The sequence below is a fragment of the Palaemon carinicauda genome, chromosome 20, assembly GCF_036898095.1.
Source record: "Palaemon carinicauda isolate YSFRI2023 chromosome 20, ASM3689809v2, whole genome shotgun sequence".
NCBI classification, from domain to species: domain Eukaryota; kingdom Metazoa; phylum Arthropoda; class Malacostraca; order Decapoda; family Palaemonidae; genus Palaemon; species Palaemon carinicauda.
In genome coordinates, this window is record NC_090744.1 from 37554948 (window position 1) to 37574713 (window position 19766).

Genomic DNA, 19766 nt, shown 5'->3' on the forward strand with positions numbered 1-19766 from the left:
GTTCCTGAGCTACCTGCCAGCCGACCTGCCGACCTTCCATTGCCGTTCCTGTTCCTGTTACAGCCTCTTGAGGCCTTACCGAAGTGCGTAGCAGCGCCATCGCGCTTCAGCTCACCAGCTCCCTACAGTGCACCGGCGCTCACCAGTATCCCGTTCTGCTCGTCAGCGCTCCACAACGCTTCGGCGTGCTCCTTCACCTGCTCGCCCTCAGCGCCTACCAGCGCGCCAACGATCACTGGCGCAACAGAGCCCACCGAAACTGCGCACACACGCGCAACTTCGGTCTCCTGTTAGCTAACCTAGACGGCAGCTGCAACCTGCGCCTACGCGCCAACGATCTCCCACGCGCCAGCACTCTCCTACGCGCCAACGATCTCCCACGCGCCAGCACTCTCCTACGCGCCAGTGAGCTCCTGCACGCCAGCATTCTTCTGCGTGCCAGCGCTCTCCTACACGCCATCACTCCCCTGCATGCGCGCGCGCCATCTCTCTCCTGCGCGCCATATCTCGCCTGCACGCTTGCCCTTGCGCCAGCACTCTCCCCCGGGCGCTCGCCAACTCTCTCCTACGCGCCAGCACTCGCCTACTCGCCAGCACTCGCCAGCAATCGCCTACGCCCCAGCGCTCTCCTACTCGCCAGATCTCTCCCACGCACACGCATCCGCGCCTGCGCTTGCACGACAACACTCGCCAGTGCACCAGCTCTCACCCGCGCGCCACCACTCTTTCGCGCGCTCAAGCTCTTGCCCACGCGCCTGCTTTCACCTGCGCGCCAGCACACTCCCGTGCGCGTCAGCGCTCACCAGCACGTGCGCAGGAACTCCACACAAGCAGGTCACCATCGCCTCACTCCCCTCCCTGCAAACGCCTTGCAGCGCACCCGTCGGGAAAAGGGCGAACAGGCTTCTGCAGAGGAGTTCAGGATCCCAAGACTGCCTTCTTCTAAGGCGGACCCACCTATAACAGAAACTCCTCGTAGGGAAGCTTCGGTCCCTTTCTCTTCAGAGGATCTGTCTGACAGTGTATCGGTCAGTCAGCAGCCATGGTTCAGTGCCTTAGTCAGAGCAGTAGCACAGGCTGTCAATCCTGCCCTGTCTGGCCACTCGTCGGAGCAGCCTATAGCTTCAGACTCTCGGCACAGAACCATGGCTTCTTCCACCCCCCTGAAGAGGAAAAGAGGAGTCTCTGACGCGGTCACTTCCTCGAGGGTAAAGCTCCTGCATCTTCCCCAGGATACTCTCCCATCTCACCTTTGCCAAGGGAGTCGCGTGAGGAAAGGACCTCCTCCCTTCTAGCTTCGGAGGAAGCCTCCCCTCACGCAGAGAGTTCCCTACCATCATCGGAGATCGGGAGGGACACAACATCTCGGCCTTCGATGTTGGAGTCCTACCTTCTTCCTCGGAGGGAGCCCAAAGACTTCAAGACCCTGTCAAAGTCCTTTACTAGGACTACCAAAACGGAGACAGCCAGCCTCTCGAGGGATGCCCGCAACCCTCTTGGGGATGGAAGATGGAGACTTCGCTGCAAGTCCAACGTCAGGAGGAGAGCAAAAAGAGTCAGAGCATGCATTCTGGCAGGTTCTCACTCTTATAAGAGTTCTCAACGGGTTTACCGATCCAGAGATATCCCCTTGGGATGGTAAGGACACGGTCTTAGACCATGTCTTTGGCACCCAGAAACCTTCAAAAACCAGTGCAGCCCTGCCTTGGTCTCAAGGGCTGAAGGTTGCCAAGGCTAAAATCGCCCTACAGCTCTGCGAGTATGCCTCCTCCCATCGTTCCGACTCTACCAACAAGCTCCTCCCACCTCCTCGTGTCCAACAGAGGAGGTATTTAAGAGATGCTGGAGGAGCCTAGTCTAGCTTTTCCTCTCCACCACTCCTTGGAAGAGCTCACTAAGGGGATCTCTTTAGAGAGAGAGACTAGCCGGCAGGTCTCTTTCTCGGCGACCGAGATCCTTACTCAGGAGAATGTTATGAATTATGCTATGCAAGCTACTTCATGGCTTGATATCCGGTTAGGGACCTTGGGAATCCTGGTACAAACTGAGGATTTCTCCAAGGAACGTGCCAGGAAGCAGTGCAGACTTTCCTTCTCTCAGGCACTCGCACGATCGAGTTTCTCGCCCACCAAGTTTCAAACTTGTAGGCAAATACCATCTTGAAACGTCGGGACGCGGTGTCTGAGAGATTCCATCAACAATTCCTTAACGTCGAGATAGCTAGGCTCAGACATTCCTCTCTAGAGGGAGCCCATCTGTTTGAGCCTAAGGACGTGGAACATGCCGCTGAGAGATGGAGGAAGTCCCATTAGGACTCCCTCCTCCTTAGGACTTTGACTTCCAAGCCCTATAATCCACCAGCTCCTCAGCAGTCCCGTCCAGCCGAGACCACAACGACCAAGACAGGAGCGAAGACAATGGTGTCTAAAGCCTTTTCCTACCAAGGACAGGAAAGGCACTAAGTCCTCCAGGGAAGGGAAAATTCCTAGAGGGAGCAGCTGAGGCCGCAAACGCTACGATAGGCACTCCCCCTGCTTGTCCACCAGTAGGGGGATGCCTACAAGTTGCTCGGACAGGTTGAATCAACTCGGGGCCAAACCCTGGACAATCTCTGTGATTCGTCTAGGCAATCGCCTCCTGTTCATAACATCTTTCCCTCCCCTGACCAGGAATCCAGTGTCGATAGACTCCTTTGCCATGGGATCAGCAAAGGGGCTGGCCCTTTGGGCAGAAGTCCAGACCCTGTTGAAGAAGGGCACTCTCCAGGAGGTCCTTGGTGGGTCCCCAGGCTTCTTCAGTCAACTCTTTCTTGTAAGAAAGGCGTCTGGAGGCTGGAGACCAGTCATCGACCTCTCAGCCCTGAACAAGTTTGTCAAACAAACTCCGTTCAGCATGGAAACTGCAGACACGGTCAGACTAGCGGTAAGACCACAGGACTTCGTGTGTTCACTGGACCTAAAGGACGCGTACTTCCAGATCCCAGTCCATCTGTCTTCAAGGAAGTACTTAAGATTCAACCTAGACATCAGGAAATACCAGTTCAAGGTGCTGTGCTTCGGTCTTTCCACAGCACCTCAAGTTTTCACCAGAGTGTTTGCTCTAGTGTCATCTTAGACTCACAGGATTGGCATCTGTCTTCTTTGCTATCTGGATGACTGGCTAATTCTAGCAGACTCAATGTCAACCCTTTTTCAACACCGAAACAAACTTCTAAGACTTTGCCAAGATCTGGGGATCATGGTAAATCTCAAAGTCATCCCTGCTTCCTACACAGGGACTGGTATACCTAGGCATGATAATAGACACCAATCTCCACAAAGACACTTCCTCAGATGAGAAGAACTTCCAGCCCAGATGTGGTTATGTCTTCTCTGTCACCTTTCATTACTGGCCCATCTAGTTCCCAATGGCTGCCTCAGGATAAGATCCCTCCAACGGCTACTCAAGTCCCGGTAAAATCAGACTCTCGATTCCCCGGACATCCGGATCCCCATGGGATCAGCGGAACTGACAAACCTCGAGTGGTGGATGGCAGACGAGAATCTACGAAAGGGAGTGGATCTTCTCGTCCTCCCCGTAGTTTTGACGCTTCAAAAAAAGGGTGGGGGACCCACGTGCTGCACCACACAACTTCAGGCCTCTGGTCAGAGTCAGAAGAGTACCTCCACATAAATCTCTTAGAGATGAAGGCCGTCTTTCTGCCCCTTCAACAGTTCCAACAGTTCCTGTCGGGCCACTCAGTGGTGGTGATGAGCGACAACACCACAGTAGTGGCTTACATCAACAAGCAAGGAAGTACTTTTTCGCAGCACTTATCCTATTTAGCAGTAGAGATACTGAGATGGGCCGAGATCCACTCGATACCACTATCGGCACGCTTCATTCCGGGCAAAAAGACTGTGCTCGCTGACAACTTGAGCAGACCATCTCAGATAGTGAGTACCGAGTGGTCTTTGGATCATCTAGTTGCCAACAAAGTACTGTACTGACTTTGTGGGGTTCTCCGACAGTGGACCTCTTCGCAACGGCCCTGAACTTCAGGCTCCTGTTGTATTGTTCCCCAGTCCCAGACCCCAAGGCTCTCTGGCAAGATGCATTCCAACAACGGTGGGACAACATCGACGTTTATGCCTTTCCCTCGTTCTGTCTGATGAGAAGGGTACTCAACAAGCCCAGAACATCTGGCAACCTTTCAGTGACCCTCATAGCTCCACCATGGCATCACGCAGAATGGTTTCCGGACCTTCTGCAACTCCTATCGGAGCCCCCAAGAGAACTCCCTCCACGACATGATCTACTCAAACAACCACATGCCACCATATTCCTCAAAGCCAAAGCTTCGCTACGACTTCACGCCTGGAGACTATTCAGCATCTCCTCTCTGAGAGAGGATTTTCGCAACAAGCTGCGATTAGGATGTCTGGACACCTGCGAAAGTCATCAGCAACAGTCTACCAGGCAAAGTGGAGTCTTCGGTGGTTGGTGTCATGCAAGGGGCGTCTCTCCTCTCGATGCCACTATTCCAGCAATAGCGGAGTTCATCGTATATATGTGTGAAGAAATGTGCCTGTTAGTCTTGGCGGTGAAAGGCTATCGCTCATCCTTAAGCCTCGCCTTTAGACTAAAAGGAATGGATATTTCTTCATCGCTCTTTCCTTACTCTTACCTGCCCCAGTCAGAAGTGAGACCTCCCCCATGGAACGGGGTTCGAGTTCTCAGGTCTCTTAAGAGACCTCCCTTTGAACCATTACGCCAGGCAACAGATCGCCATCAAACTTGGAAGATGGTGTTCCTGCTAGCTTTTGCTTCATCCAAACGAGTCGGTGAACTTCATGGTCTCTCATACGACATCGCCCATTCAAGGGATGGGGAGAGGTAACATTCAGCTTCGTCCCCGAGTTTATTGCTAAGACTCAGAACCCGGGAGTAGCGGATCCACGATTTGACTCCTTCCGGATTTCGCGTTTTCATTCTGTATCAGATGACCCTGATCATCTCTTACTCTGCCCAGTGAGGAGTTTGAGGCTGTACCTTAAGAGAGCAGCCGCAGCCCGTCCTCATGTGACTGCACTCTTCATCAGCACAGGAAGGACCAAGAGGAGGGTCACCAAGAACACAATCTCAGCTTGGATTCGCAAGGTCATAGGCCATGCACTGAATCCAGACCCTCCCCCTTCACGTTGCCCCAGAGCTCATGATGTCAGGGGCATAGCTACGTCCCTGGTATTCAAGAGAAGCTTCTCAGTGACACAGGTTCTTCAGGCTGGGGTGTGGAAACGTCAAACTACGTTCACATCCCACTACCTGCAAGACGTGACCCAAAAGAGACTCGATACGTTTTCTATCGGTCCTATGGTGGCTGCACAACAGCTGGTTTAACATCTCAAGTAGCAGAAGGTTGAGGGCACTGTTACCCGGTTTTAGTCTACTTGAATGAAAAGGTTTGACTGGCTCTTATTCTTTTCTTCATCCTCCCCTCTCTTAGGGAAAGCAGCATCCTGGGTTCTCTGCACTACCTGACCTTAAACCACTGCAGGTAAACCATGCTCCCTTGTGTACCTAGTATTAAAACTAATACTGTTGTGTCCCCATACCCTAGCGAGGTGGTATTGGGAAAGTCTTGGTTACAACAGTTTTTCCTTTTAAAGACTCGGAATAACTTTACTTAGACGGTCACACTTCTATATATCTCAACACACAGCTTGCGTAGGCCGCGGACCTTGCATAGCAAGATTTTAGCGAGGAGCAGGGACTCCTTATTTTTGAGTACTAATATACAGTACTTAGATAAGGAGCCCCCGGGTAAAGCCAAAAGCCAGATTGGCAGGGACGTCCACCCTTCCTAATGGGTGAGTCACCCCTAATAAATAGCGTGGTTTGTATTTCAGTTACGGAACAAATGACAAATTTGTAGATAATTTGTATTTTTCCTAACGATACAAACCTTAGCTATTTATACAAACTTGCCCGCCAGGCCTATCCCCTTTGAAGTCCTACCTCCAAGCAAAGTGAGCTAAATCATAGGTGTGAGTGGGAGCGGTAGCATGCTACCCCCCACTCACTAGCAGTGCGGGTAGTTAACCCTCACTAAACTTTAATGGCTCGTCATTTCAGCTACGCCGAAAGTAATACCCCTAATAAATAGCCAAGGTTTGTATCGTTAGGAAAAATACAAATTATCTACAAATTTGTCATACTTACATGTAAAAGGCGACTCGACGAAAAAATCACTTTACGAAAGCCATTACGGAACCAATTAATTTTGTGTTGTGAGGCATTACTGTACATTCCTTATACACAATAAAGAATGTGCGTACATACTTACAACTGCGATCATGTTTTGAAAATCAGATACCTACATTAATAAAATTTCATGTCAAGTATATTACTGTACCTAGTGTACATGATACAGTATATGAAAGAAATTTAAGATACAGTAATAGTAGCAAAGAGAGAGATATAATACAAGTCCATACAATGTTATGGTTCACTAAACTCTTATAATTACAGTATTAACAAAACAAAAAGATTTGTTCACAGTACTTTTCATACATTTAGTACTGCTTAGTGGTGTGTATCCTTTTTATAATAATTTAATGTGGTGTTTTTCTAGGGTCTGGAACAAATTAGGCCATTTACATGTAAAAGGCGACTCATTACACGAAAAAATCACTTTACAAAAGCCCTTCGGAACCAATCAATTTTGTGTTGAGAGGCATCACTGTATTTACAGGAAGGTAATTTAGAAACCATGTTATCTTTGTAATTACAACTATATTTTTGGAAACATGAAGTTAATTCACATCATCTCTTCACATACTGATGATAACCTTACAAGAATACAGAGTAGGAATTACGGCATGGAATGAGACTAATTACTTAAAAGAGATTCTGTAGCTTTTCAGTCAGATACCAAGTAGTACAATGATGCATACACACTACCATATACAGTGTTTAGTCCAAAGATTTACTGTTAGGGTATCAGTAATGATTTAACCTAAATATAAAAAACTTTAATGGACATGAATGCAAAGATGCAAATTCTCTACATCATTGCATCCATATTTCCAAAATAATAAATGTTATGATTACTCGACAAAAATCATTAATATAACCTTACAGTAAAATACCTCGAATTGGGATTTTCATGATGATAAATGGTGATCTGATGACAAAAACATAATTGTGAACTGTAATTTTATCCCAAATATTCACCATCTATACTGGTTTGATACTGTACCTTTCTCTTGCTTCGTTTTTCTACAAAACACATGTTCAGATTTAAATATTAATACAAAAAATTACTTTGAAAAGGGTTGCAGCAAGAAAATTATTCACTATAATTATTCCATTAACAATATTGCAAGATAGTGAAATCCCACACGCTAACACAGTAGCAAAGGAATCTTATACGTTTCAATTTGCAGCACATAATTGAAACTGATATTTCTAGATAAATCTCGACAGAATATTTGCAATGAAGTTAAACAATTCAATGAATAAATTCATTCAGCAACATAATCCCATTGCAGACAACCAATTTTGCTGGCTCAAACACATGTGAATTGAAAATAATTTTAAAATATTGTATAAGGGCTATAATTTGTAACAAACAATTTTTTGTGCATTATGTATAAAACAAGGACTTTATATATAAATAAATATTTGTATACAAGTAATATCCCTAGCATATCTTGTAGACAATAACTACACTTTTGAATGATGGTGATTTTGGAAATGTAGTTGTTACTCCCCACAAATCCTTCAAAAATAAACATATTTTAGAGAAAAAAGATAAATACAGACTTTGTGCATTTTTTTCAAAATCTGCATTGTAAATTGAAAAAAAAAATATATACAAATATTATAAAAGCAATTATATCAACTTATCTCTCCTTTGATTAAAGAAAAATGATACTAGCAATTATATCAACTCACCTCTCCTTTGATTAAAGAAAAATAATACTATTTTCCTAATTATTTTTAGCACTGTAAGGCTTTAGCATTTACAGGCTAAGTTTCATGAATTTGCCTAATTTTATATTACTATGGAAAGAAATCCAATCTCAAAGGAAATTTTACATCATATCAAAGATAGAAAATTAAAGTACATAATTATCTGTCTCACTAATATTTTCAATTTTTATGAAATTCATTCTTTATATATATTTCAAATTTAGGCTAAGTGAACATAAAATTCAGTGGCAAAAAGTATACAGTAAAGTATACTCTTAAATAATAGAATTGCACAAAATAGTTTAGAATATTTGCATCCTACCCTAAAAGAAAATGTCTTATCGTCATTGATAAATTTTGAAAGTAAACCCTTAGATGATATGAATCCATTATTCTCAAATTCCAAAACATTCTCCCATTTGGTTACGTTGCCAAGAACCCATTTCATATATGCCATCGAGCTCCAAAAATATTTACATAGTCGACATCAATCCTATTTGTACTTCCTAACAACTGAATGATGAAAATATCAAGACCCCTTTAAAGATTTCTTATACAAATGGCAAGTACAAACAACTAGAAATTGATTATCAGCAGATCAGTACGTGGTACGTGACCTCTGGTATGGCAATGACCGAATCATCAAACCTCATAATTCAACAATCTTTAAAGCCACATTCTGTGGCAATCCCCCTACCCTGGTTCACATACCTTCATCAGCGCTACCATTTTCACTTCACTGAAAAAACAAAAAATGTGAAAATCAGTTTTGGGGCGCATTGCACTAACCGAAGAAATTTATAAAAATAAATGCATAAAATGGAGTACATGAGAGAGGCAAGCTGTACAACTACCAACACGAAGAACTGAAGAATGGATAAAATACCTTTCAGGAGACTTAGAGATAACATCACCTTTCCTTACAAATTGTTTTTCATTTTGTGTAGTATACCTGTTTATCAACTCTAGTCCTTTGCATTGCATGATTACAATTACCTAATATTCAAGAATAATTAACCTCACCATTTACAATTCACTCTACTTCTTTCTTACTCACATCATCATCTTCCTCTTCGTCATCATCAGAATCATCTGCGTACTTCACCCTTTTCCTTCTTCCTCTGCCCTTTTCACCCTTACTCTTTTTCCCTTTCTTCCCTCTGTTTTCTTCTTCTTCGTCATCATCGTCATCTTCTTCCTCTTCTGTAAATACATTTGTTTGTTACTTTAAAAAGAATAAATTACTAATAAAGACCTGGAATTCTTGAGTCTATTCCTATATGAAAAAGTCTTGTTCCATTCAGAAAAATAGCTGTTCTCAAAATTAGAATTCAAGATGAAAAAAGCAGCATGGCTTCACAAAAAAAAGACAAAAATTACAATAAATCTAAAGCTACTGTTAATACAAGACAATCTGAAAGCAAAAATAAAAAAGCCTGCTGTTACTTCCAAGAACATCCACAAAGAAAAACATTAACAGTAGTGTATTTTGTAATAAGTGCAAAAGAAGACAATACAGAATAAATTAAAATCATAACATTTTTATGAATATATTTACAGATATTCCTTAACACTTACGACCTGATGACTGGATGGCTCGTCCTCTGTGTAAAGGAGCCATGATGGCACTGTGGTTATGAATAAGGAAAAATATGGTATTCAATAAGAAAGTAAAGTACTGTATATTGCAAATACAACACAAATACCAGTGAAAATTTCAACTTTCTCTACCAAAACTGAGACAGCCAACATTTTAATAAATATTTTAAAATGTTTAAACACTCCTTAGGCACGAACCTTGTTACCCTGCCATATGGGTTGCTGTAGATTATTATGAAAATGAGCAACTCCTGGAACTTAACGCTTTCAACATTCTTGCTGATTCCAAAAGAAATCCATAGGTTCACTTATGCCCATGAATCTTCCAAAATCAAACCCTCATTCTCAGTAACGAGAATTCTGTACAATTTTCAACTTCCTTCAACTGGTCATTTTATCCTATTTGTTTTGGCAATCTGATATTCATTAACATACATTAAGTACAAATGATGTATTCTACTGTGAAATAACACCAGAAAGAGTATTAAAGCAAGAATAATAATTTTTCTATTGCTCAACATAGCTCTGGCTCTAGAACTAAAGTACAGTACAGAACAGTCCCGAATTATGCGTGTTCAAATTATACGATTCCCCTTTAATGCGATTGCTATTTTTCAAAAACAAATTTTCTGTATCTGCGAAGCTGTTCAAAGTCTGCTGGTCAAGCACTACAAAATGTATCAAATCTATTGTCTTTTTAAATATATTGGTAGCACTAAATACGGTGATTTATAATAAATGTTACAAAACAATATTAACATTACATCTTATTAAAAAATTTCATAATAAGTGGCCTATTTAAGGATAAAATTCCACAACAATGAAATCAACGGTTAACTCTGCGAGTCCAGCTGACAAAATGTAAACAGAATTGTGGTTACGTTCTCGGCAATATTTATCTTTCTCCAACCTTATGATAATTTTAATGGTAGTGTTAATGATGGTATATTAAAGCATTATTTTTGTTTAGTACAGTATACATAAAAGCTTTATTTTTCCCTTCGGGCGTTAAAGGTTTTCATGAGTAGATTGGGTTCGTTTATTGGCAGTGAATAGCCTATACTTCGGTAACGAGTCGGCAATATTTTGTCATATTTTAAACAGTATACATTTGATTTGAAAAGATTGGTTTTGTAGAGTACACGGTATAATTATAAAAATTCTCTCTCTCTCTCTCTAAGAAATAAAACCTTAGTTCACATATGGCAACCTGAGTTTAAGAATGAAATTAACATGACTATTGTTAGTTGTGGCGATTAATTCCTCGCTTCAGGAGGTACACGAAACAAAAACACGGCATTCGATTACAACAGCTGATTCATTCTCTCTCTCTCTCGTGTTATACAATACTTACAAATAGATAAAAAAAACCAAAATCGGTCTTCTTAAAGTGTCAATTAATACGAAACGAAAAAATTATACCGTGTATACATCCATTTCAATCATAGCTTAAAATACGGTATCCATTTTGTCAGCAAACCGCAATTTTTTAGGAAACATCATTTAATTCTAGAAAATTGCTTCTCTTTAAATAGTTAATTGCGCTTTAAGAAAACACGTGCATTTGTTTTTGAATTTCGGGTGTGTTTTATAAATAGAGTATTGCTGACTTCTTTTTGTTTTACTTCTCTTTTACCTCTATCTCTCGAACAAATGAAATCTTTGTGACTTCACAAAGTATTAATTATATTAAAAATCAATCATGATTCAATTTTCCTTACTTTCTCCAAACTCGCACCATCTCTGTCACGTCAAACGTTATAGCGGTAACTTAATTGTTCAATGACTTTAAGACCTGGCCTAGTACTTTCTTCTTTTAATTTTTTTCTGATGGTTCCATAATTTAGGTGGGTACAAGTTGACTTATACCTGAAGTTAGGAAAAGTATTTTGTATATGAAACGGACAATTATCTTTCGTAACGGTTTAGAATTATCGTAAATTATCATTCTGTCATTAACGGCAGTTTGTTATTGTTGATTACACGCAAAAGGAAAAAAAAAAGTTTTCCTGCTTTGCTATGTGTGTAGGAATTTATATAAACACGGTAAATAATGTTTGTAATAACATATTTACTAAAATCTTTTAATATCATTATTTATCACTTTGATCGTGTGTGTTTAATGCCTTTGTTTGTTTATTATGATCGAAGATGGAGCGTACAGTAAACGAATGGAAGGTTTCTGTTTCAGGCAGCGTCATAAAGAAAAACATTATATAAATGGCATTCATTTCATTTATTTGGAAGTTCTAAGAAAAATTAAGTAGAACTTTGGTAATAACAAATTCAACATATATTCAATACTTGGTAAGATTGCTGTCGATGCAAAAACTAACCTATACACGTGTAAATGCGTCTGTTTCTTCGTTATAATCAGAGATAAACGTAAACAAAACATTGGTTGTCGTTTTTTATTGTGCTTTTTGGCGTGTTTAGGAAACGCATGATATAAAATCACCTTTATTTTGATAATTCTGGATTTTCAATGATACAACAAAAGCTAGTCTATAGAGTGATGGTTTTGCTATTCACCAGTTGTCTTATACAATAGATATGACAAACATTAAAATTTGTCTGTATTTTGGGTCGTGTTATAACGGAAAATATACGGTGTTTACACCCATCCTGGTTGTAATTTTAACCTTCTTTCAAGTTATTAGAACTTTAAAGTATATTAAATGTTTGATTTATTTACAAGAACAATTTGATATTATAAAAAATATAGTATAGTACATAGAAAGTATTGGAAATGGGTAGTAAATACATTTGAATAGGCAAGTTGCTGGTTGCCATGGCCCCAGTGGAATTATTTCTGTTAGTTGTGTGTTTCGAAATATGGGATAGTATAGTACATAGAAAGTATTGGAAATGGGTAGTAAATACATTTGAATAGGCAAGTTGCTGGTTGCCATGGCCCCAGTGGAATTATTTCTGTTAGTTGTGTGTTTCGAAATATGGGATTTTCCATTTATACGAGATCATTGATCGACCAAATTTTCACATAATTCGGGACCCTACTGTTCTCGCAAAAGCTTAGTTATTGACATGTCTCATTTTTATGTATGATTAAGTATTTAGTGTAGTTATTGATCTTAAAACATTTATATTTTTAATTCATTATTTCCCATATATAGTTTTTGCTATTAACTTTCGTCACTGGAATACTTTTCCATGTTGGAGCCCTTGGTCTTGTAGCATTCTGCTTTTCCAGTTTCCAACCAGGGTTTCATGTTTTCATGTTCAGGATGAAGAACGTTACTTCTGATCTGTGGACATGATATTGAGAGGGCACATAGTATCCTTGGGCAGAGGGGTCGAAACATACTGTTCATCAATGGACGGTCTTGAGACAAGATCATGAAAAAGTCCAACTGAAATTTACTGGAATCTGGTTTCCCATATAATAGAGAAATATGGTATTTTCTGAATTGTGTTTTGTGGTAATAAGACCTGGTAGTTGACTTATTTTCCTTGGCTGGCAGTAAAGTAAAAGCAAAGGAAAATTTAAAGGATCAAATCCCTAACTTAGGCTTTCCTTTCTGGGATCGTGATAATCTTAAGAGACTATGTCCCTCCCTCTCATACCTCGATAGGAGGAAGGGGGTTGTTCTTGATGACAGGTCTGCCTTCTAGAAACCTTGGTAACGAGGGCATTGATTCTTTTCCCAGGAAGGATTTCAAGCTATTACAAACAAAGACCTGTTTCAAGATCCAGAATTAGATCTAAACTTCCAAGACTGATACGGAATCTATTTCTCAAAATTGTCAAACAGTCCGTATTAAGGGAAAAGCGGTCTTGGAAAAGCTCCAAACTCTTGAATAATCCTGAATATTAAGGGTTTTATTTGACCTGAGTATTCTTCATTCTGTTGACTAAATTATTCCCGGGGAAGAAATCAATTAGACCCCTATTGTGATGTGAAGCAAAATTACTGCGACTTACAGAGTGATTGCTTACAGTATTCTTTATTTATTATAGAGGTCTTCTCAGGTTTACCGTGAGAAGTTTCAGTACCGAGGGCCATTCTCTTATACATTAGAATTTTGTGGTGTCCATCTGACTCCCTTGGATCTTCAGAGTCAAGAAAGGTTACAGAGTCCAGACTTTCTCCTGGATACTGAAGGGCATCAACTATTACCGTAGTATTGGTGAAAAATAAGTAGCAAAACTATACAATTCGTGAGAGAAAATCATTTAAGGCCAAGATTTTCTTGTTAGGAGGTATGGAGAACATTACTATCATAGCCATACTTGATTCTTACTCGGATAGTGATGACCCCTCTCTACGCAATGAAAACTTAATCCGCAAGGGGGACATCTGATTTAGGCCAGCTCGTATATCTTCATTGCCAGGCAGCCCGACAGGAGTAAAGGCGCATCTTTTTATTCTAAATGTCTTTCCGCAAGGAGTGACTTCTGTATTTTTCCCAGAGAGGCTTCCTAGACTCTAGAATCGGAAAGGAAGTACCGCACTCCTGTTTAACTGATGGACAGGAAAGTCTTCACCTGAAAGTAGGTTATTTTCTTCCTTGGTCTGAGGTCCTGTTAGTTTGTTCTACAGGGCGTCTCTGAACTGCTAGAGGTTGATTTTGCCCCTCTGAGTGTATCTGTCGACGCTGAGAGGCAGACATTTCAGACAGTCTCCTCCCTGAAGGAGTTTGTTTCAGCCTTGCGATCTTTTCTGTTGCCGTCTCTACTTCTGTCTGAGAGAGCAGATGGGGGTAATTCACCAAATCAAAGTTTCTCAAGACTTAACACACCTCCAGGGGGCAGTTGTTCCAAGCATCTGGCCAAGGCTGTGTCGTATCTTTCAAAGAAGGTTCCCCAATAGAGGAATGATTTGATGCAATAGGAATTTATTACTCTTGCCCCTGCTCGTGATAATTCCTCAAATCAATGTAAGGCATTATGTTCATCAAGATCTTCTGTAGTCGCACAGCAAGATATTGCCCTAGACCAATGGTCAAGCCAAGAGCAGGTTTGGATCGCAGATATAGCTGCTATTTCCATGTTTATCATTTTTGAGCAAGAAAAGACGGAGAGGAATGCAGATACATCTTCCATTTGGGTGGACGGAACTAGGCTAGCCAAGTTTTCTGGGACAGGTAGTGGACTATGAAAGACCCCAGAAGGCACATATAAAATTCTGTGTCCAGACAGGGCCAAAGGTAATAATTCTGGGGACCTGTTGGCTTTTAAGGGAACTCTTTGAGACTGAGAAACCTGCATGTCAAATAGGTTTAGTCTCTTTAGTTTGTTTTGAGAGTTTTAGTCTATACTTGAGCTCAGGATTCCACACTTACGTCTGAACCCTGTTTCACGGTTTTCTCTGTGGCGGGTTTCTCTAGGGGAGAAACTTTCATATTTTCTAGGTGATGGATGAGGCTCCTAGTCCCTATAAATTGAGATGTCTCTGTAACTGATATAAGGGCTTGAAGAGGGCTTACCTCTGGTGGGCTGGCACCAGTGCGCACAGTAGAGGACCCCGTAGGGTTAACAATGGTAATGTCAAAATTTTGAAAAGAATTTTCTATCTCTTCTCGAATGTCCTTCCTTTTTTTTAGCCGTATACTCATCAAGGTATGATAGGGAGGCCGAGAAAGGCCTGGGAAAACTTCTTCCAGGCTCAGTATGTGGGACAGAAATATGGATTTCCTTTCCCAGATTTGGCTTAGTAAGCGAGATAAATTTCTCTACTGGGAGGCTTCTGCGTCGCCTTCGACAGCGGGCATCATCTACGCTTTTTAGTAAAGTTGACTCCTAAGTCAGTCTGGGGTTCCATTATTGAAGTGAGGTAGCACATTTCTTGTCCTTTACCCCCAAGCTTCATGAAGGGATATCTCATGCTTAATATTCATGGCCATACAGCTATTGTTTGGGCCACCCTGGGACTTTTCAGGGAGGATATCTCAACCTGGCTGGATTGCGGAGAAAAGTTCTCACGCATTAAACTATTAGCATATGATCTGTCGTCATTGTGAAGGGACGAGTTGTAAACTTGTCCTGCGGGTGAAGAAATTTCATCACGAGCAGAAATGGTGGTTTGTGTGTGGTGACGTCATCACATGCAGTAATGGCATCCCGTACAGCTTCATCTGGCTGAACAATAAGCCTGTGGCCTGTTTGCATCATGGAGAGTGGTAGATTCCACTTTTTAACTACTCGACTTCCCTACTCTAATAGGCATAGAAGGAGATGGTAAATTGAAAGGAATGCGTAATTTTGGTAAGCTTTGGAGTGTGGACACAGCTGCCGTGATCCACCACTATTATTGTAAGCCTCTAAAGAGTTCTAAAGACTCTGTAGAGGAGACCTAAGCTTAGACCCTTATATTTACTAGGCAAAGCTTAGTTCGTGAAAACTTGTTGGGGATTGCAAAATTTCATCTTCCAACAAGGTTGCTTCATGACTAAGGGTAAAAGCTGTCTCAACTCTAGAGTCCCTCCAACAAAAATATCTCTCTGACCAAGCATGTTCATTCACCATAATCATGGTTATTGTGCCGAGACCTGGCTCAAGGCAAAAATTTTTAACAAGTCCCGACTCAAGGTCTCGCAGTGTATAGTCGACACTTCTGATTATTATGGAAGGATGTCATCTATTATAATTAAAGTTTCATGGAATTCACAACATGAAAAACTAAATGGAGGCTTTTGCCCCGTAGAACGAGATTTGTCTAACTACTGTTGGGAGGAGACGCAAAAAATTTCAGTAAACATTTCATTAAAAGTTTCAAGCGACAACAAAAATCTCTCCCATAGGGAAGAAGTCCATAGTCTACAGTACTTACCAGGTGATTCACTTGAACATCTCTTGTCTAGGCTAGAGAGTCAACGGCTCATAAGGATGCCACAACAGTCGCTACCCTGTACTGGGTAACACCGTAAATACTGAGATTTACTAGACAAAGCACTCGCCCGTAACTCGCAGATAATGAATAGTAACGCCAGTGACCATGAATAAAGAAAAGACACAAGTCATGAGCACTAAACAATCAAATGGAAAGAATTGAATCCAAAATGCTCAATTGTAGAGAGGAAGTAAGATCATAACTACTTCAGTTTGTGACAAGCAATGTTAAGGTGGTCATGCAGGCAAGAGTCCTCTTGCTGCATGTGCTATGGTTATCTAGCAACAAAGCATGATGCAATCAGACAAATTTTCTTTGATTGGCCAATCATAGAAAAACATGACTAGGAGTAACCCATGTAAATGACTCGGAAGTTTGTATTCATGTAGGAATCCCCAACAATTTTGATATATATTCAAGATAATAGAAAAATTTTTACATGCATTTCCAGTCACATTTACATAAAAAACAGTGTATATGATGAATTTTCCTTAAACACAAGATGGACATTTGTTATGGTAAGTAGGTCCTTGCTACCAAACTGATTAAATGTATATTTTGGTACGTAGTCAGCAGTAGAAATTTTCTTTAAATTTCACCATAGTATTGTAATATCATCAAAGGACTATGTGGGTTAAATATTGAACCCAAATATCTTGAGACTATAACGTAAAAATTAGCTTGGATGTCTTTTGAAGCTATTAATACACATTTTCCACTATTAATAGACTGGCGTCTAAAAGTGATTCATCGTTATAGAATTTTACCAGGAGCTCAGCAATACAAACTAATTGTCTAAGCATATTAATCATCTACAATTATGTCTTTAAAGCAATACTAAAAATCTTTCTTTTCCAGAGTATTTGATCCAGACTGCATGCTACAAACCAACTATTCTTGTTTATACAAGAGTGAATGTTTTTAATGTTTGCAAACATAAAATTCATTTTGGATTTCTCTGCATAGAAGGAAACTTGAATGAGGTCTTCATATAGAGCAACTCTGGATGGGGTCACAAGAAAATTAGTTTCATAAGATCTAAAAAACTAACTCTTTAACTTTGGGAATTGAATCTAAGAATTTGTTTATGCCAAGAATAATATGTCTAACTGCAATTTTGCAATCCTGTTTCTTATTCAACTTACAATAAATCAATATGGTCTCTGTACATAAATAAAAGTGACTGTGTGAGGTTATTATTATGATGTTACTGTGTAAGTACTGTAATATAACTATTCATTTGTATATTATAATTATTACTTTTATGTTTCCTGTTTTGGAGTCAGGGATTGGGTTGTTCATATGAAGAGAATAAGAAGTGGAGAGAGTAAGGAAGGCTGGTTCGACAATTGGAAGAGACAGTGAAAGAAGGAAATGGAAAGGTGGTTAAAAGGAGAAGAGGCAAGGAAAAGGTGGGCGGAATAATTTGAAAGTTTACTGAATGTTGAGGATAATAGGGAGGCAGATATAATTGCAGTTGCAGGTGTTGAGGTGCCAGTGATGGGAGAAGAGAATGAGAGAGAGTTTACAAGAGAGGAAGCGAGGAGAGCACTAGATGAAACGAGAGTAGGAAAAGCACCTGGTATGGATGGTGCGAGAGCTGAGATAATGAAAGAAGGGGGTGTGACTGTACTGTCAATGTTACCAGTATATTGGGTTTGTGCATGTCCTGTCCCACTACATAAAGGTAAGGGAGATGTGCATGAGTGTTGTAATTCAAGGGGTATTAGTTTGTTGAGTGTGGTTGGAAAAGTGTATGGTAGAGTACTGATTAATAGGATTAAGGATAAAACAGAGAATGCAATCTAAGAAGTACAGGGTGGTTTTAGATGAGGTAGGGGTTGTATGAAGCAGATTTCTACAGTTGGGCAGATATGCGAGAAATATTTAGCAAAAGGTAGGGTGGTGTATGTTGCGTTTATGGATCTGGAGAAAGCCTATGATAGAGTTGATAGGGAATAGATGTCGAATGTGATGAAGTTGGTGGAAGGTTGTTGCAAGCAGTGAAAAGTTTCTACAAAGGTAGTAAAGCATGTGTTAGGATAGGAAATGAAGTGAGTGATTGGTTTCCGGTGAGAGTGGGCCTGAGGCAGGGATGTGTGATGTTGCCATGGATGTTAACTTGTATGTTGATGGAGTGGCGAGAGAGGTGAATGCTCGAGTGCTTGGAGGAGGATTGAAACTGGTAGATGAGAATGATCATGAATGGGAGGTAAATCAGTTGTTGTTTGCGAATGATACTCTACTGGTTGCAGACGTGGAAGAGAAGCTTGGCCGATTAGTGACAGAATTTGAAAGGGTATTTGAGAGAAGGAAGTGGAGAGTTAATGGTGGGTAAGAGTAAGGTTATGAGATGTACAAGAAGGGAAGGTGGTGCGAGGTTGAATGCCATGTTGAATGGAGAGTTATTTGAGGAGGTGGATCAGTAAGTACTTGGGGTCTGTTGTTGCAGCAAATGGTGGAGTGGAAGCAGATGTACGTCAGAGAATGAATGAAGGTTGCAAAGTGTTGGGGGCAGTTAAGGGAGTAGTAAAAAATAGAGGGTTGGGCATGAATGTAAAGAGTTCTATATGAGAAAGTGATTGTACCAACTGTGATGTATGGATCGGAGTTGTGGGGAATGAAAGTGACGGAGAGACAGAAATTGAATGTGTTTGAGATGAGGTGTCTAAGGAGTATGGCTGGTGTATCTCGAGTAGATAGGGTTAGGAACGAAGTGGTGAGAGTGAGAACGGGTGTAAGATATGAGTTAGCAGCTAGAGTGGATATGAATGTGTTGAGGTGGTTTGGCCATGTTGAGAGAATGGAAAATGGCTGTCTGTTAAAGAAGGTGATGAATGCAAGAGTTGATGGGAGAAGTACAAGAGGAAGGCCAAGGTTTGGGTGGATGGATGGAGTGAAGGAAGCTCTGGGTGATAGGAGGATAGATGTGAGAGAGGCTGGAGAGCGATTGAGACGCAGTTCCGGTAGGCCCTGCTGCTGCCTCCGATGCCTTAGATGACCACGGAGGTAGCAGCAGTAGGGGATTCAGCATTATGAAGCTTCATCTGTGGTGGATAATGTGGGAGGGTGGGCTGTGGCACCCTAGCAGTACCAGCTGAACTCGGTTGAGTCCCTTGTTAGGCTGGAGGAACGTAGAGAGTAGCGGTCCCCTTTTTTGTTGATGTCGGCTACCCCCCCAAAATTGGAGGAAGTGCCTTGGTATATGTATGTGTGTATTAGTATATCCATTTGTTATTAATATTTCATTATCAAACTTTACATGTATTCTGCACACTCAGGATATCTTTGTTTGGTTTATATATTTTCTACAATTCCGTAACAATATTTATCCCCGTGACTGTATACATTTCATTTAAA

At 41.1% G+C, this 19766-nt stretch overlaps 2 protein-coding genes across 12 annotated transcripts in view; one reads left to right on the forward strand and one right to left on the reverse strand.

The window, feature by feature from the left end:
- Nucleotides 1–18482, forward strand: part of LOC137660281 (glycerol-3-phosphate acyltransferase 3-like) — a 124119-nt gene extending 105637 nt beyond the window's left edge. For all 8 annotated transcript variants that reach the window (XR_011047663.1, XM_068395058.1, XM_068395060.1 and 5 more), the window contains exon 10: nucleotides 17265–18482. The gene's annotated coding sequence lies outside the window, so the exon portion shown is untranslated. The remainder of the gene's footprint in view (nucleotides 1–17264) is intronic.
- brm (ATP-dependent helicase brm) overlaps nucleotides 7741–19766 on the reverse strand; it is a 136364-nt gene continuing 124338 nt past the window's right edge. For 3 of the 4 annotated variants that reach the window (XM_068395055.1, XM_068395054.1, XM_068395052.1), the window contains one exon: nucleotides 7741–9159. In XM_068395055.1, the coding sequence (XP_068251156.1) occupies nucleotides 8990–9159 (170 nt within the window). In that variant the 3' untranslated portion in view covers nucleotides 7741–8989. The remainder of the gene's footprint in view (nucleotides 9160–19766) is intronic. The other variant, XM_068395053.1, reaches the window with a different exon arrangement.